The following is a 17,617-nucleotide window of genomic DNA, read 5'->3' as shown; positions in this document are numbered from 1 at the left end:
ATCGTCATTGTTACATAGTAAAGCAGAAAAAGCTCCTTCTAGAGATGTTCAAACAGGTAACCATGCATTAGGTGGTCATGAAATCAATATAGTGGGTCATGACTAGCATTAATATAAATCGAATAGAATAAAATAAAAAGTAGTAGAGTAAAAAATAGACATTGATGAAAAATTTGAGGAAGACACAAATCAATGGAAAGGTAGTCCATGCTGATGGATTGGAAAATTAATATTGTTAAAATGTCCCCAAAGCAATCTACAGATTCAATGCAATCCTTATGAAAATTCTAATGGCATTTTTTGCAGAAATAGAACAAACAATCCTAAAATTTGTATGGAATCACAAAGACCCCAATAACCAAAGCAATCTTGAGAAAGAAGAACAAGATGGAGGCATCACACACCCTGATTTCGAACTATATTATAAAGCTAGAGCAACCGAAACAGTATGATATGGGCATAAAAACTGACACATAGATCACTTAGACAGAATAGAGAGCCTAAAAATAAACCCACACATATATGCTCAATTAATTTGTGACAAAGGTGCCAAGAATATATCAATGGAGAAAGGACAGTCCCTTCTGTAAATGATGTTGGGAAAACTGAACAGCCACATGCAAAAGAATAAAACTGGACCACTATCCTGCACCATACACAAAAATCAACTCAAAATTGATTAAAAATTTGAATGTAAGACTTGGAACCATGAAACTCCTAGAAGAAAACACAGGTGGGAAGCTCTTGACATTGGTCTAGGCAATGAATTTTTGGATTTGACTCCAAAAGCAAAGGCAAAAATAAACAAGTGGGACTACATCAAACTAAAAAAGCTTCTGTACAGAAAGGAAACCATTAACAAAATGAAAAGGCAACCTACCAAATGAGATATTTGCAAATCATATTCTGATAAGAGGTTAATATCGAAAATAGATAAAGAACTCACACATCTCAATAGCAAACAAACAAAAAAATCCCCAATCCAATTAAAAAATGGATATAGGATCTGAATAGACATTTTACCAAAGAGGACATACAGATGCTAGCAGGTACATGAAAAGGCGCTCAACATCACAAATCCCTAGAGAAATGTAAATCAAAACCATAATGAGGTATCACCTTACACTTTAGAATGACTATCATCAAAAAGACAAGAAATAACAAATGTTAGTGAGGATGTGGAGAAAAGGGAACCCTTGTGCATTACTGGTGGGAATGTAAATTGGTGTAGCCACTATGGAAAACAGCATGGAGATTCCTCAAAAAATTAAAAGTAGAACTACCATATGATCCAGCAATTCCACCATTGGATAGTTATCTGAAGAAAATGAAAACACTAACTCGAAAAGATATCTGTACCCCCATGTTCATTGAAGCATTATTCACAATAGCCAACATATGGAAACAACCTGTGTCCATCGACGGATAAATGAATAAAGAAGATGTGGTAAATATACACAATGGAATATTATTCAGCCATAAAGAAGGAAATCTTGCCATTTGCAGCAATATGCTTGAAACTCCAGGACATTATGCTAAGTGAAATAAGTCAGAGGAAGACACATACCATATGACCTCACTTATATGTGCATCTACAAACAAAACTGAGCTCATAGATACAGAGAAAGGATTTGTGGCTGCCAGAGGTGGTGGTGAAGGTGGTGATGGGTTCAAATGAGTGAAGGTAGCCAAAAGATTCGAACTTCCAGTTATAAATTAAATGTCATGAAGATGTACTGTACAGTATGGTGACTACAATCAATAATGGCGTATTGTGCATTTGAAAATTGCTAAGAGAGATCTTAAAAGTTCTCACAAAAAATGAAATCTAGAATAAAATAGAAAATACTGGAGTGTATTATTGCATGTAGCAAGGAAGTATTGTCCTAGATATGAATGTGTGTGTACATCCTTGGTCATGACGTTAAATGTAGTTTTTGTTATGGATCATGGTTAAAAAAATTTTTTTGAAAAACACTAAACACACCAATAGGCATATGGGACTTTGAGCCACTCCAAAATTAAGCTGGCAGAACCACAGCTGTCATCCCCTCCTACAGGGATTGTGTAGCAGGATTAAGCCACCCCAAAACCACAGGCTCAGCTTAATTTCCCCCTAAACCTCTGTGCCGATCCCCTGCCTAGACCCCTGCCCAGATCCTCTTTCTGTTCTCAGCCTTTCTCCCAATTGCTTCCAGGAGAAACTCTCAGACCTAGGCCCTGATGGTTGCTACAGGCCCATCTCTCCCATCACCCCATGCCAGGGCTCAATCTTTCCAGCACATGACACAGGTGGACTTTGTACAGGCATTTGGTTTGTAGCACTTATGACTTCATTTTTGCCCTGGCTACCCATTGTCCCCTTGCCCAGGGGGTCCATGTTCTTCACTCTGGTGTCCTCTGAGCAACTATCTGAGCAGGAACAATTAGCAGCTAACCTACTGAAGGGTGATTCTGACAGGTGCAGAGAATTACAGGATCTCTGCGTGGGAAGGGACTGACTGGGGGGCAGGTAGTCACATGTTGCCACAGGAGGTCTTAGAGAGTGTCCAGCAGAACATCTTTATTTTATGGATGAGAACACCGAGGCCGCAGGAACCAGGACCTGCCAGGGACCTGACTGAGCTGCTCTTGGAGCCTCCCAGGCCAGCACGCAGCCCCTCTCCCCAGACTCTGGAGATGGCTGATTCCAACAACAGGCTGGAGCCCAGCGTGGGAGTGGGTACCTGATGGTGACTGGCAAACAGGAGGGAGATCTAGGGGCTCTGGAGTCTGACAGACCCAGGTTCGAATCCCGGCTTGGCCACTTACTAGTTGGCTGATGCTGGGCAGGTTACTTTCTCTGGACCACCGTTTCTTTCTTCTGCACAATGGCACAGAAGAGATGAGTAGCATACTGTGAAATGCTTGGCATTTACTAAGTTCACGACACCTGCCAACCAGGGTTGTGGTGATGAACAAGTACCCTCTTGGGCAAAGATCAGCAGCAGAGATGCTCCTACCAAGGATGGGGGATTCTGGAGGCACCAGTGAGGGAGGCCTCGAAGGCTCGACAGGCCGTGGAGCTTCAGATCAATTTGCCAAAAATCAATTAGTTGAGTGACTAAGTGGCTGGAAACTGTCAGACCTTAAAGTCTGGGAAAATCTACTTTGGGGGCTGAGGTGGGGGAGCCCCAACTCTCCATTCAGACCCAGGCCTGAGCCCACCAAAAGAAGCCCCCTGCGGCCTCCCAACCCAGAGTCCCTGCCTTGGCTCTGTCCAGAAGCCCAGCGTGGCTACGGGCAGGCAGCAGCCAGCTGTGTACTTTTTTTCTCCTTAGCACCTGTCCTACCTCTTTTTCCATCCCATTTCAGTTTTACGAATTGATATTTAGATTAAAGAGATAAACACAGCCGAAGAGCACTGAGGCCTGACAGACAGAGGAACTCGGACCGTCAATCACCGCCAGCCAGCTCTGCTTCCTTCCAGCTCCTGGCTGGCACTGTACTGGCTCCCTGATTAGGGATGAGCCCAAGAGCAGATTAAAGGGGCCCAGAAATACAGCCTAGACACCCCCAAAATGGAGGAGGGTGTGTCTATAAAGGCCTTCCAGGCCAGCTTGGGAGCAAGGCTGTGGTGACCTATGTACCATTTACTAGTGTCTGTCTCTATCTTTTTCTTCCCTGCCTGGTGACTCCCCCATCCCCCACCCCCAACCCTCCCCAGGCTGCAGATAAAGAATTCAATTTCCTTTTAAACGGTGGGAAAATTGGAAGAGATTTTGTTCTGTTTAAGCACAGCTGGAGTCTCAGGTCTCAAGGGACTGGAGAACAATGAGATCAATTAAGATACCCAGGGTGAGGGGTGTCAGGAGGGGGTGGGTTGAGAGAACACAGGTAGGGGGGCCAGAGGGGGAAGACCCAGGCCTGTCAGGAAGTCCAGCTTCCACTCTTCCTTGCATTGACCTTTGTTGGCTTTTGCTGAAGTCTCTGGATGGGGCCTACACATTGGGTTGTGTTATCATCTCCCAGACTTGCTAATAACTTGTGTTGGCAATTTCTGTCACCAGCTTTATACAATGATAGAATAGAGTTGAACCAATGCTATCAGAAGAGGGAGAGGCCACTGTTCTAGAACAGCACAGGTAGCCCCGGGCGCCCAGCACGCAGCAGGCGCTGGTACCACCATCGGCATTTGCTGTGTGCAGATGGGGGACTGCGACCTTTCCATGCACGATTCCACAACACCTCTGAGATAGGAGTTATTCTTCCCATTTTATAGAGGAGGGCTGAAACTCAGGGACAGCCAGTAACCTGCCCGACGCCAACCTGTGGTAAGAAGCTAAGGCAGAACTCCAACCCAGGGCTGTTTGCCCACTTTAGTGTTTGCGAAGGTACAGGGCCCACCAGGCAGTCAAGTGGAGATGAGATGGAGGGACCTTGCTGGGTGAATGGTGAAGCCGGTGCCCAGACTTGAGCATAAGCTGGAAGAGGAAGGTATGTCAGAAAGACTCTAGAATATTCCACTTTTTCCCCTGCACTGCCACCTGCATGGTTGGAGCAGGCATCTCTCGCCTGGTCTCCCAGCTTCCACCCTGTCTCCCCCACTCCCATTCTCCACATAGCAGTTACAGTGGTGATCCATCAAGTCTCCTTGGCTCAGGCACCTATGATGGCTCTTTGTCCCAGTCAGTCGCCTCTCTGTCCTCTCTGCATATCCACCTGTACCGCCAGGCTCTTGTCTGGAAGCCTTTCACCTGCAGCTCCCTCAGCCTGGAGCTCTGGATTCCTTTCCTGGATCCCCGCCCCACCACAACCCCTAAGCTTCCCTCAAGGCTCTATCTAATGTCGCCTTCTGTGAGAGGCCTGCTTTCCCTGACCACTTGAGAGAACATAGTAACAATGCCACTGGGGGCACTCCCCACCCTGCTCAGCTATATTTTTCCCCATGGCGCGTGTCCCCATCTGACGTGTTCTGTATTTCTTTGTTCATTGTCTCCTGCTCCTGAAATGTGCAGGGCTCTTTGTCTTGTTCACTGCCATCATTCCACACCCTTGATAAATAATCACTGAATGAAGGAGTATGGTAGTTGCATCTGGGGGCCCAGAGGGTGCAGAGTCCTGCTCTGGGAGGGACAGTGGGAAAGCCTTCTGCATGGGAGACACAGGGGCTCACAGAGGGCCCCTGGCTTGCCCAGGAGCAGCTAAGGAAGCAGGGTCAGCTCCCACTCATCTGTCTGCAGAGCCCACGCTGAGGAGCTGGGTGTACTTCAGCCTTGATCTTGTAATCACATGTCCTGATTGAGACCAGGATGCCCAGGGGATCTTGGAATTTGGTGGCCATTATACAATCCAACACCCCACCTTTGTTCCTGGGCTGGAATCTGCATCCTCAGACCCTGCCTGACCTAGAAGTGGCCTCAGAAAGCATCAGTTTACACTCTCATGGATGCTCTAGAGCCCAGGGTCAAATTTACTCTGTGCTGCATGTCAGGGGTGGAGAAGCTGAGATAGAGAATCTGCCTTTGGAAAGTTTCCACTGGAGTGGGGAGGAAAGGACTCAGCCACAAAGTCCCTAATAAGACTGGTGAGAGCAACCAAGGGAAGCAAGGTGGAGGGCATGCAGGGAGGAGGGCGAGGACCTTGGGTGATGTGGGCACATGCCTGTCACTGGGGGGAGGGCTTGTTATGGGGAGGCTGCCAACTGGACTGGCCCATAGGATCAGCAGGCTTTTGACAGTCTCAGGAGAAAAGGGGAGAGAGGTGGAGAGTTGTGTGAGCAAATACAGGGGGTTGTACAGGGAGTTGGGGAATCTGGTTGGGCTGGAAAACGGATGCCGTAGGATAGAGGGGTGGAAAGCAGCTCCGGGCCGGGCTAGGGGCTTTGAATGCCAACCCAGGCACTGGAACTTTCCTGGCCAGGGGGTGCCTGGAGGCAGCAGGGATTACTCTTCTCCCTCCTTTCCTACCACTATTCATGGAGGGCTCTTACCAGGCTGAAAATGGGATTTGAAGGGTTCCCTTTCTTCCGCTCATTTTCGTACAATATCCGGGAGGAACAGAGGGAACTTGCTGTCTCTGGCTCCATGCTCACATGACATCTCAGTAAAGGATACTGAATTGGAATGAGCTCTGAATGCTTACAAAACATCTACGATTATGTAATTTTTTTGATATTCTTCCCACTGAGAGTTGGGACGCATCTCTAATCCCTCTCCTTGAATTTGAACTTGCCTAGTGACTCAATATAACCAACAGAATTCACCAGAAATGAATATCACGTGACCTGTAGGCTAAGTCAGAAAAGGCCACACAGCTTCTGACTGGTTCTCTTGGGATGCCGGGTCCCCAGAGGCTTCCTCTGAGGTGCTTCCACTCATGCCTGAGATGCCTATGCCATGTGGAGAGGCCACATGTAGGTTCTCAGGTGACAGCCCAGCTGAGTCAGTTCTTTAGCTGGACCAGCCTAGGCACCACACATGGGAGGGAGAAGCTTTCAGCTATTGGAGTCACTCCCAGATTTTGAGGAGCAGAGAAGGGCCCTCCGCTGAACCCTATCTATATTCCTGAGCCTCCAAATCCAAGAGCATAAGAAAATGGTTGTTGCTTTGTGCAGCCTAGTTTGGGGTAGTTTCTTATGCCACAATTGAAATGGAAACAAGCTCCGTGGCCCTTGCTCAGAGTGTGGCACAAAGGAAGCATGTACTGAGTGAGTGCTGACTGAATGTGGGAACGGAGGAAAACAGGGGAGAACCACTGAGTTCCTTGGGGCAGAGAATTATGACGCTCCTAGAGTCAGGACAAGCTACGTAATTTGCAGGGCCTAGTGCAAAACGAACATGTGGGGCCCCTTGTACAAAAATTAAGAGTTTCAAGATGGCAACAGCAGAGCATCAAACCAAGTGTGAGACCTTCCAAGTCCAGATCTCTAAGCAAATGCCCAGGCCGCACACCCACGAAGCCAACCTTCCTGTTTCATCTGCTGTCTGCCTCCAAGAGTCCTGGTCCTCTCCTGTGTCCTTATGTAAACTTTCTGTCTTCTGCTCCCTGAGGCTGGGGCCTGAGTGTTAGATCCCCGGGGTTGGGCACAGACAAGAACTCAACCAGTGTGTCAACTTGAGAGGAGCTGGTGTCCAGTCAGTGAAGTCGGACCCAAAGGCAGACAATACTGAAACTCACACACCTAAGTTTTAGAGCCACTGACCCTCAAATAAGATGGAGTCTGTGGCAGATAAGAATATAAACGACAGCACTAGCAATCACAGCTGTCATTTACCCAATGTGGTCTAATGCGCCAAGTGCTCTAAATGCCCCGTCTCTCTTAATCACGGCGTAGATAGTATCATCATGCCCATAGCAAACTCTGGGCACTGCTGAAGGTCAGACACATGCAAGCATTGACCCAGGCTCACAGAGCAAGGTTTGAATCCAAGTCTCCCTGATTTCAAAGTCTTGCTCCCAGCCAAGGTTCCCTCCAGCAGGTGTTGATGCAACTGGGAGGTGCTCCCTCATGTTGCAGAGCAGCATGCCTTTCTGCAAGGAGCCAGAGGTTACTAGGGAGCACCACCTGAGACTGAGGCAGGGGACTGGTCTTCCCTGACCACCTGGCTGGGCCATCAGGTTCCTAGCACCTGGGTGAGGCCCATGTTAGACTCCTTGCATTCAGCAATATAGTGGTGGTGGTAGTGGGGGGTGTTCTCTGAGCCTGCAGGATGAAGGAGCCCCACGGATCACCAAGCTGGGGAAGAGACTCTGTGTTTTACATCTACTAAGATTGAGGCTGCCCTTCACCAAGGTCAGCCTGGAGCAGTGACATCACAACACACCTTTTCCTTTCGGTGTCAATGGTATTCACTGCGAGTGGAGGAGGGAGGTAGGAGACGAGCAGCAGCAGGGCTGTCTCTGTTGATGTTGTAGAGGGTGCAGAAGCAAGGCTGGACCAAGGGGCAAAGCCCGTCAGCTCTAGGAGCAGGGAGGTGAATGCCTTGGGAATTTCCAGCAAACTTCCAAATGGGGCTGGGAGAGGGACGGGCACAGCAGATGAGGGAGCTCTGGAGGCCGGTGAGTGAGTGACTCTCGAGGGGCAGGAAGAATGTCTGTGTCACAGAGAGTGAAACTAAACAAGAGTGACTCCCCTTTCCTCTTAGGCACAATGAGTTGGAATTAGAGACTCTGCAGAGCCAGAGACTCTGAAGCAGCAACCGGCCCAATCACCTCACTTTATAATGAAGGCACTGGGGTCGCCTTGCCCAGGTTACATCGCTGCTCGGGGCAGGGCCACGACTCCAAGCGTGGTAACCCCACTCCACGAAGTCTCAGCCAGGAGGTTTGGCTTGACTTGCTGACATTTTCTGGGTGCGTGCCTGGTCAGGCTCTGTGCTGAGTGCCTTCACATACTGTTCCACTCAGTTCTCACAACAGCTCTCTCAGATAGGATCCTATCAGGGTATTCCCCACACCTCCACCCCACCCCAGGTCACAGAGGAGGAAATGGGCTCAGCATCCCATCAAGCGTCCACCTTGGCAGAGCTGGGCTTGTACACAGGCTGGAGGGCAGCTAGATTGGGGTCCTTTAAGGCCAATAATAAAAACTACTCCTTCAGTCTGTCAGCCCTTAACTATTTCCACCCACATCACCACAATGGGGTCTCCCAAAAATCTAGCTATGTGGGCTGGGCAGGCACTTCATGGGAAGAAAACTCTCCAGAGGATGGACCCTGTCCATGATGGTACTAGCCTCTCAAGGAAAGACTGCGAAGAGGGGTAGAGAGGGGAAAGAGGAGCCATGCCTTTCAGCCCCCATGGGGTCACTCTGTCTGCCTGGAGCTGATGACAGGTACCGTATCTCTGGGCTGAGCAAATCATGAGCTTGTGGCCCTGGGCCATACACCTGCCCATTCAGGGTTATGCACCTCTCCTTCTTGCTTTGATTCCTCTACCTGGAGAAGAACGCTGTCTGATCTGAAAGTCCATCATCTGCCCATTCCTGCTATGCCACAACTCCCTAGAGCAGAGAAAGGCGGCTTTGGAATGCAGTAAGACCTGCCCTAGCAGTAACTTCCCTGACTGGATGCCTCAGGGACACAGAATAAATCTGGGGACATGAGCCCTATACTGCAGGAGGCCAGGCTGGCTCCTTGTACATCCTAGGTACAATCTCTGTCAGCTGTTTCCCAAGTGTCTGCCAGGATAAAATAAGTAAGAGAATGTGCATGGTTTGATACAGGTCTTCTCCACTATCTGAATAGCAGTCCACTGGTTATGTTTGGGGTAGGTAGAATTCAGGAGGAAGAGAAAGTTGAGCCCCATCTGCCTCACAAGAGCAGGAATCTACCTTCCTGCACAGCACATCTCCCTCACTGGATTCTAGCCACAGGGTCTTTGCACATGCTAGTCCCTCTTTCTCCAATCTGCTTCCCTCCCCTTGCTCCCCTGTTAATGACTACTCAGTTGCCACTTCCTCAAGGAAGCCTTCCCTGACCACAGTCAAATTCAGGCGCCCTGTTATAGGTGTTCGTAACTCCCTGATCTCTCCATCATAGCAAGTAATACTTCGTGTAGAGGTTCACCTTTTTAGTATGAACACCAGGCTCTCTCTGGAGACTGTGAACATCATGAGGGCAAGACTCACATCACCACGGTGTCCTCAGGGCCAAGTGCCTGACACAATGTAAGTATTCAAAAAATTTTGAATAAATGAATGGATCTATTGCTTTCCTACTTTCCAACATCACCCACAAACCCTGCTAAGCCCCAGGTACCAATTGGTCAGGCTGTGGGGCTGCCCCAAGCTCAGCAGAATCCCAGGAAGACATCCAGTGGTCTTCCCACCTAACTCCTGTTGTCAGGTCAGAAGGCGGGATGGGAAGGCGAAAATCAGAGCAGCCTGGGTATGAGAGGGGAACTAGACAATCTAGAGGATGGGGAGCCACCAACATTATACAGGAACCTGCATGCTCACAGGTGTATTACATACACACACCCGGATGCATATAGTTGCATCATAAGTACATGCAGAGACACAAGAGCATGCCTGTGTGTGTGCATACACACAGCTCCCACAAACATACCTCACATGCCCCCCACACATATGTGGGTACATAAAACCTGCACATTCATCCCATGGGGTCACCCTTCAGAGGACCATCTCCCACCGACATTCATCCTGCATCCCTCCTCCTTCCAGGAAACCTTTCCTAATGAAGACAGCTCTGGGCTGCCTTGGGATTCCTGCTTCTCTGGTTAAAGTACTCAGGTCTCCCCGCCCTGGTCTTCCTATCAAAGTTGTTCACCTCTGACCCCTGAGTGGCTTGGGACCCAGAGAGTTAAAAATTCACTTGATAGTGCCAGAGGTTCTTGAGGGTCCAGAGTGTAACCCAGGGACACAATGCCTGGAGCAACCCTGTGGCCTGTCCACCTGAGTCCTGCAGAAAGCACTTTCTAGCTCCTCTCTTTACCCTCAACTCTGAACATGACTGAAAAGACAGGCTCAATGGTCCAGTGTAGAGCCTTCTAGACGGGCAGCCTAGTGGTTAAGCCTGTGGCTTGGGGTCAGACATTCTTTTTGTGAATTCCAGTTCAATCACTTACTATCCTTGGGGCCCTGAGCAAATTATTTAACCTTCCTACATACTTCAGTTTCCTCCCCTGTACAATAAGAATGACAGCATCTACTTCGGTTAGAAATAACGTGTCAAGTGTGTGGTTTACAGCTAGTCCTCAATAACAGCTGTTGAAATGACTGTTATAACAACAGTAGCAGCCCTTGCAGGTCATCTCAGCTATCCCTCTGCCTCTGGGCATGAATGTCTCAGGCACTAGGTCTAGAAAGAACCACAGGCCTTTTTAATCCATCTTGTTCATTTTACAGATGAGGTCTTGAGAAGGGAAGCGGCCTCTGCTCCAGTCATCTGAATCGGCGTTCAAGGTCGTCTTTGAAATCTAGACCCCGCTCTTTCTCTTCCACCACTGGAAACTCATTTTGTTATGACTGTGGACTATAAGGGCCTCAAAACCTGGGCTGGGGGAGATCCAGGAAGCAGGGAGGCGAGAAGGTCCAGCCCTTCCACCCCTGCTGGGACTCCCAGGCTGGAGGTGCCAGCCATCCTCCTGTTCTGCCTTCCCTGCCCTACTATGAAACTGCTGCCTTCTCCCAGAACAGACGATGAGCCATAGAAACAGGCCGTGCCAGGGTGGGGGTTAGGGAGGCCCCTTGCAGCAGGCTCTGCCCCAGCCTTCGGTGAAAATTAAAACATTTTCTTTTTCTTCATAATTTTTTTCTGACACAAGTGCCCATGAAACATTTTAATAACATCCCAGAAAAGGTCAGGGAGAAGGAATTTCACAGTCCCTGAGCAGGCAGCTATAACTTCAGCTCCTCCTGAAGCAAAGAAGGTGAAGAAATTGAGCTGACCTGGGTCTGAGTAGAGAACGGCAGGGTGGCTGTGTGTCGTGTGGCTGTGAAATTTACTACCTGCTAGGAGCTCTGGGAGCACCTGGGGGAGACTGGAAGATGATGATGGGTAGGGGTCACATCCATTGCTCACATATCTTGACAGCAGCCTTGGGTGGGGGGTGGTCTCGTGCCCATTTTCCAGATAGGAAATGAGAGCTCTTAGAGGTGACATGGCTAGAGCAACACAGCAAAGACAGGAAGACCAGGACCTATGCTGTTTCACTTTAGGTCCTGAGTAACTTTAGGTGCACGACCCTGCTGCTGGAGCTTAACATTGGGTGAAATGGCACCCTTGTATCTACACAATTCCATTAACTCTAGGCTAGGGGGTTGAAAAGGAGGTAGGGGCAAGGCTTGGACAGATGCAGGAACTAGAGGCTGACCAGATGAACTGGCCCTGGACAGAGACCTTCAAGCGACCACAGAGGCGGCTGAACTCATCTGCTAACCACCTCAAGGACGCCTGGGAGAGAACTACAGAAGGGGTCATGGGCACCGGGCAGGGGGTCCACACAAGCCCAGAACTGCCCCAGTGCTTGAGGAAACAGTTTTGAGGACTTAGTCTCCAGTACTAACCCAAGATGGGATTGGGCCTGACACATCGTCCTTGGCACCAGCAGTTGGCCACCAGCCAAGAGGTATGCCTTCCTACACACCTTACTCCTGCTCCACAGGCTCTCGCAACCCTTCCCCAGGGCCACAAAAACTCGAGACTGCAAAGTGAAACACTCCATCCCCAGCAAGAACACCAGGAAGAAATTACCTAGACACCCACCCCGCCAAACCTGGACCTGACGCCTGAACCCTTTGCCACATGGTCCCAGGCCTGTGGGGGTGGGGCTTCCTCCTCCTATGCCCTTCACTTTGACATTCAAAGGTGGCTGGGGAGCTGAAGACACTTTCTTTGGCTTCAGAAGTCCCAGCCCCTATGGCTACAGGAGGGTCCATGGGGTCTCAAGTGCCAGGTGACTGCAGGGAGTACCTTGTGAAAGCCAACAGTTAGGAGCTGGAGAAGCAGGGGGAAGAAAATAGCCATGGCAGACTTATTGTTTACGTGTGACAGCCTGCCTAGCTAAACATCTGTTTGAAATATTAATAACTGTCAGATGGGAAGGGCCTGGGGGCTCAATACAGTTTCATACCATCTGTCTGTAAAGTAAACACACTTCAGAGTAGGGGGTCTGGGATCGGCAGGCAATGTCTCGCTTGGCATGAGGATGGAGCAAGAAGCAGAAGCTATCAGAGTAGACAGGGAGGGGCAGTGGTGAGTTAAACGCCAGAATATTTATTGAGCACCTACTATGGGCAAGGCCCTGAGCTTGTGTAATACACCTCTACCACTTTGATCTGTTCTGCAACCAATCCTCTTTCTTCTTATAACAGAACTTCCTTTGAAATTGTCCCCTCCCCATTTTCAGCCCATATAATTTGGATGGGGCTGACCCCAACTCCTGGCTCAACTATGGGGAGTATGACCCATCTCTGGTCTATCAGAATCATGGGGACTGGCTCCAGAATAGCTCAAGAGCTGGGTGATTAAGAATCAGCTCTAGAGCTTTTGCTGGAACTACTGAAAAATAATTTTTTCCCCACTAGGGTTGATAAATTGGTAAGAGGTAAGCCTAGGGGTGCCGGCGTAAAAATGCAGAGCCCAGTCCTGAAGTCAGATTCCTGCTCAGCTGAGTGCCTGGATGCAACTATGGCTGAAATCACTTATACTTTGAGTTACATGAGCCAATCCTTCTTTGCTTGAAACACTGAGTTTCTATCTCTTGCAACCAAGAATACTGACTGACACAAATGGACACTGGAAGGGGCCCCTTGTCAAAGTCCAAGCCAAGGGCAGCTGGAGAAGCCAAGTGCTCTCAAGTAGCCCACTCTTTCCTGGTGTCTGCGTTCAGATAGGGAGGGCCACCCTCCCCAGAGATGGCTGATACCCGTCCCCACTAGAGAATGCTTCCAGGGCTCCTGGCCCACCCAGGCGCAGTCCCTCTCACGGACAAGGCAGAAAACCAAAGTGTCCTTGGCCCAATCTCATCCTCTCTCAGGCTGGCCCCTTTTCCACATTGCTGCCCTGGCCAAGACAGCCCCATTGAGAAGAGTCCAGATGCCTTCATACACCAACACTACTATCTCTGGAGGGTTACGGACACCCCCTTCTGTGACTGCCTAGGCTCCATGGGCAAAATCCCTCTGGCTGCCTCTCCATGGTTGGGCCTGGAGCTCGGTGGCCCTGCAAGAGAGTGGGGACTCACCAGGACTGTCAGCACAGAGGTTCCCACGGTGACGTTCTCATACAAGCTGATGTTGTACAGTGGCTGGCTGAAGATGGGCCGGTTGTCATTCTCGTTGATGAGGGTAATCTTCACCTTGGCATAGCCCACATGGTCAGGCACACTCTCGTTGGCAAAGAGCTGTGTGTGTAGAGCAGGGCCTGGGTGAGCTCCTACATGCTACCTGAACCCTCATCTCCATAAGTCTGCCTAGGACAGGGCCTTTGCTGGTCCCAACCCAGAGCACCTGTGTGAGTCACTGCTCATCCTAAGTGTGTACTACTGTGAATCCCCGCATCATTGCTCATAGGACTAGGGTGGCCATTGGTTCTGCTAGGAGGGAGGGGCTGATGGGGGGTTGGGCTGGCAGGGGCTGGACAGTAGAGTTCCTGCTGGGTTTCTGAGGCTGTGACAGTGCCTGGTAGAACTCCACTCAATTCTTGGACATTTCCTTTTTCTTGTAATGGGAGGCTCGCCTCAGCCCCTGCTGTAGCTCAGCGGGCTTCTCTGAGTCAGATCCACAAGGAAAGGTGGGGAGAAGTGGAAGGGGGGTTTAATGGGATGGCGTGATCTCCTACCTCGCCTGAAATCCCACCACCCAGCCAAGGAGACAGTGAGTGAGGCCTTACGTCAAAGTCGTAGCGGTCCACGGTCTCATAGTCCAGAGGGATGGCCACCCGGATGCGAATGTCTGCCTTCCCTTGTACAGAGGTGGGGGAGATGATGAAGTGGTGGGAGTTGTTTCCCACCAGGTACACCTCAAACATGCTGTTCAAGCCCTGGGTCAAGAATGGAGGAGAAATCAGTCAGCAGGGGTGCAGGAGGCCAAAGACCTGAGTGCAGCTGGTGGGACAGAGCTGCTTTGGTATGGTAGGTAGGTGAGGTGCAGGGGCTGGAGCAGGGCTGTCTGACCTCTAACCCCCAGTGGCCCCAGCCTCCTGACCCTTCCCCTACCCATATCTAGGCCCTCTAAAAATCTCCAGCTCTTTTTGCCTTCATCATCCCGTTGGATGCCTACAACATCCTTGCAGGTGGTTTGGTTCATCTCTTACTCCTTTACTCTGTCCCCGAGACCCAAGTGGGAGGGATCTGCCAGCTATAAGACCCAGCAGGGAGATAGAAGAAAGAGATCAGAAGGGAGTAGAAGGGAGAGAAGGAAATGTCTATGTAAGCCTGGATAGGAGAGGGCACAAGGGACAGAGAAGAGGACACTGCTTCTCCCCATCCTCCCTCTGAATCAGGGAGAACGCTGTCTTGGAATGGGAATAATCCCACTGGCTGAGTGGCAAAGTAAATCTGTGTGGCCCCACACTGTGGCCGGCCCATTGTGGCCTGGAGGACACTGGATCCCAGACTGCCAGAGCTACCACGCCCTTCACAGGTTCTGCTAAGGCTCAGCAGCTCAAGTCCATAGTTTCAGGTGATGGGGGTGGGGGTTGCTCACACTAGGTCAGGTGTTTCTGATCATCTTAACCAGGGTCAGGGCTTGCGGAGCCCTCAGATGCTGCCTGGCTCATCCTCACACCAAGTGTGTGATGTCTCCATGCCAGCTAAATCCCCAGATTAGGAGGCGGAGCCACTGATGAATATGGGAGACACAGCAGGAGTCTGGCCTGCTCAGAAAGTGATTTAACCTCTTCAATTTCCTGCACAAAAGGGTGGATTACCCCCAAATAACACCCCAACCTAGACGGGTAACCTGTGGTTTGTAACCAACCAGTCAAGAGCCTCTCCTGAGCCCTATTGCGGATACCCAGTAGGTTACTGATCTGGGCTCTCAGTGGCCCCTGTTCGTCCTCCATTACCCACCCTTGGCCCAGTCCCCAACACAGCCCATCTATGCACGTTTCTGTGGAGCTGGGGGCTGGCAAGGGAAGCATGCCTCTCTTCTTGGTTGCCCAGGGATATTGAAGGGCTCCCTTCTAGAACCTGTTTCTGCTGAGAGGGGGACAGCTGAGCAACCCAGAAGCCTGGAAATGATGCCAAGGAGTTCAGCCAGGAATGACACCCTCAGCAAAGGAAGAGGTCACTAGATTCTTACACTCCTGGAGCTATCCCATAGGCATTCAAATATATTTGTGGAATGAATGCATGTTAACATTTACCTCTCAGTCTCTTGAGTTTTTTTTTTTTTCCATTTACAACTACAAATTATCAAAACAAGGGCACTTCCTATATTGAGCTTTTTCTCAGGGCCTGGAAGTAAGCCCATGCCCTGTCACTGGTTCACTGGGTTTGAATGCGGAGATGGGAGGGGAGCTCCCTTAGCCTTTCCTGCCAACCAGGCAAGCAGCAGGGCCTCCAGGGCCTCCAGAGCCCTCAGCCCAGAGCGGCTCCCACGGATTGTGCAGGCAATGCTCCTCTGGGCCTGTTGGGCTGTGCAGTTTCCAGTTCTCCCTGGCGTGGAATCCACCCGTCAGATGGAGAGGATCAATTAAATGCCCGAAGGGGCACTAATAGCCAAAGCTGGCGGAGTGTGACAGCTCTGAGCAGGTGACACTAACACCTCTCCCTCCCCTGGACCTGGGCCCCTCCACCACAGGACCTGGAGGCCTGAGAGGGTAGAGGCAAGCTGAGCTGTGCCCAGATGGAGCAACACCCCCTACGAAGCCCCCTCCCTGCAGTGCCCACCATGCTGCCCCAGCCCTTCCCAGGCTCACTTACCAAGTTCTATCAGTGGGAGTCGGTCAGTCAAAGGATGTGGAGACAGAGAAGGAGCCGGAGAGGTGTGGAGGGGAGGAAGGAACCAAAGAGAAGAGATGGTGAGATCCAAGGTCAGGGTAAGGGAGAGGGGCCAAGACAGACCCCAGGAGCACACCCTGCCCCAGAGGAACAGCCCCTTTGTCTCTGATGGGCCACAGCCTCTGGGGGTGCGAGGAGGGGTGTGTGTGTGCACACCAGGGGCTGGGGATGTCTGTGCAGCCCCATACCCAGAGGATGGGGAGGGACACAGAGGAAGAGGTACAAGGGCACAAAGTGGGAGGTGGGCCCAGGGCTCCTGTGTCCCTGAGCTCACTCAGTCTTCACCCAAGGGGGTGAGAAGGGGGTGGGAACCTGGGGGAGGAAGGGCCATGTTCCTGTGTTCTACTCCCAGGAGCCTAGACACAACCCCTGCAGGGAATGACCCCGAACATCATCATGTTTTAATAGTCCTTATGTAGAAAATGTTAAAGACCTGATAACACAGACATAGAAAATATTCACATAATTCAAAAGTGTAAAAGGCACATGACCATCTTCCTTCCCCTGTTGCCCCAGCTGCTCAAGAGCCTTCCCCAGAGGCAAGTACCATTCCCCTCCTTGGGTCTCTCTCCCCAGGAAACCACACATACGTGAGCATTACGTATCCAAGCCTTCCCTTTTTGACACAAACAGAAGCACACTATGCACATTGCTCTAGGTCAGATTTTTCAAGTAAAGCTATGTCTTTAAGGGAGCCCCCTGAGGCCACAAACTATGTAAGCCTCAGGAGTGTAAACCTGTATGGGAGCAGGCACATAGTAGGTACTCAGGAATAAGGCTTCAGCAGCTTTTCCTCACCCATTACTCTGTGTCTCCTCTTCTCATGGAGCATAGTGTGGAGACAAAGGAATGCTGGAGCTTGGAAGTCCTTCCAGAGGAAATGGAATTCAGAGAGGTTGAATGAGCCACCCAAGGCTGCACAGGTGGCTGGTGGCAGAGCAAGGACAAGCTGCCAGGCTGGGGTGCCTTCTAGGCCAAAGGAGGTGGAGTCAGGGTCTGATGTGAGCATCCCCCAACTGCAGCTCCAGTGCACAATGAGTTACCAAAGAAAACTGGGATGATAACACTTAGCACATTAGGGCCGAATCTAAGAGAACGCCAGCGGGTGAGCCCAAGCAGGGGAGGCTGCCTAGAGAAGGGCAGTTCTGAACTGAGTTAGAAATAAAGG

General features: G+C 50.4%; 1 protein-coding gene across 5 annotated transcripts in view; it reads right to left on the bottom strand.

Moving 5' to 3' along the window:
- The window catches only part of CDH23 (cadherin related 23), a 391,288-nt gene that overhangs the window by 142,166 nt on the left and 231,505 nt on the right, over positions 1-17,617 (bottom strand). For 3 of the 5 annotated variants that reach the window (XM_039872056.1, XM_039872058.1, XM_039872059.1), the window contains exons 12-13: positions 14,337-14,486; positions 13,690-13,848 (exon numbers count right to left, since the gene is read on the bottom strand). In XM_039872056.1, coding sequence (XP_039727990.1) covers positions 13,690-13,848; positions 14,337-14,486 — 309 coding nt within the window. Of the gene's footprint in view, positions 1-13,689; positions 13,849-14,336; positions 14,487-16,371; positions 16,378-17,617 lie in introns of all 5 variants that reach the window. The other 2 variants (XM_039872055.1, XM_039872057.1) reach the window with 1 other exon arrangement.

This window comes from Pteropus medius, unplaced genomic scaffold, assembly GCF_902729225.1.
Source record: "Pteropus medius unplaced genomic scaffold, Ma_sr-lr_union100, whole genome shotgun sequence".
NCBI lineage: Eukaryota > Metazoa > Chordata > Mammalia > Chiroptera > Pteropodidae > Pteropus > Pteropus medius.
This window is presented reverse-complemented; position numbering and strand designations above follow the sequence as displayed.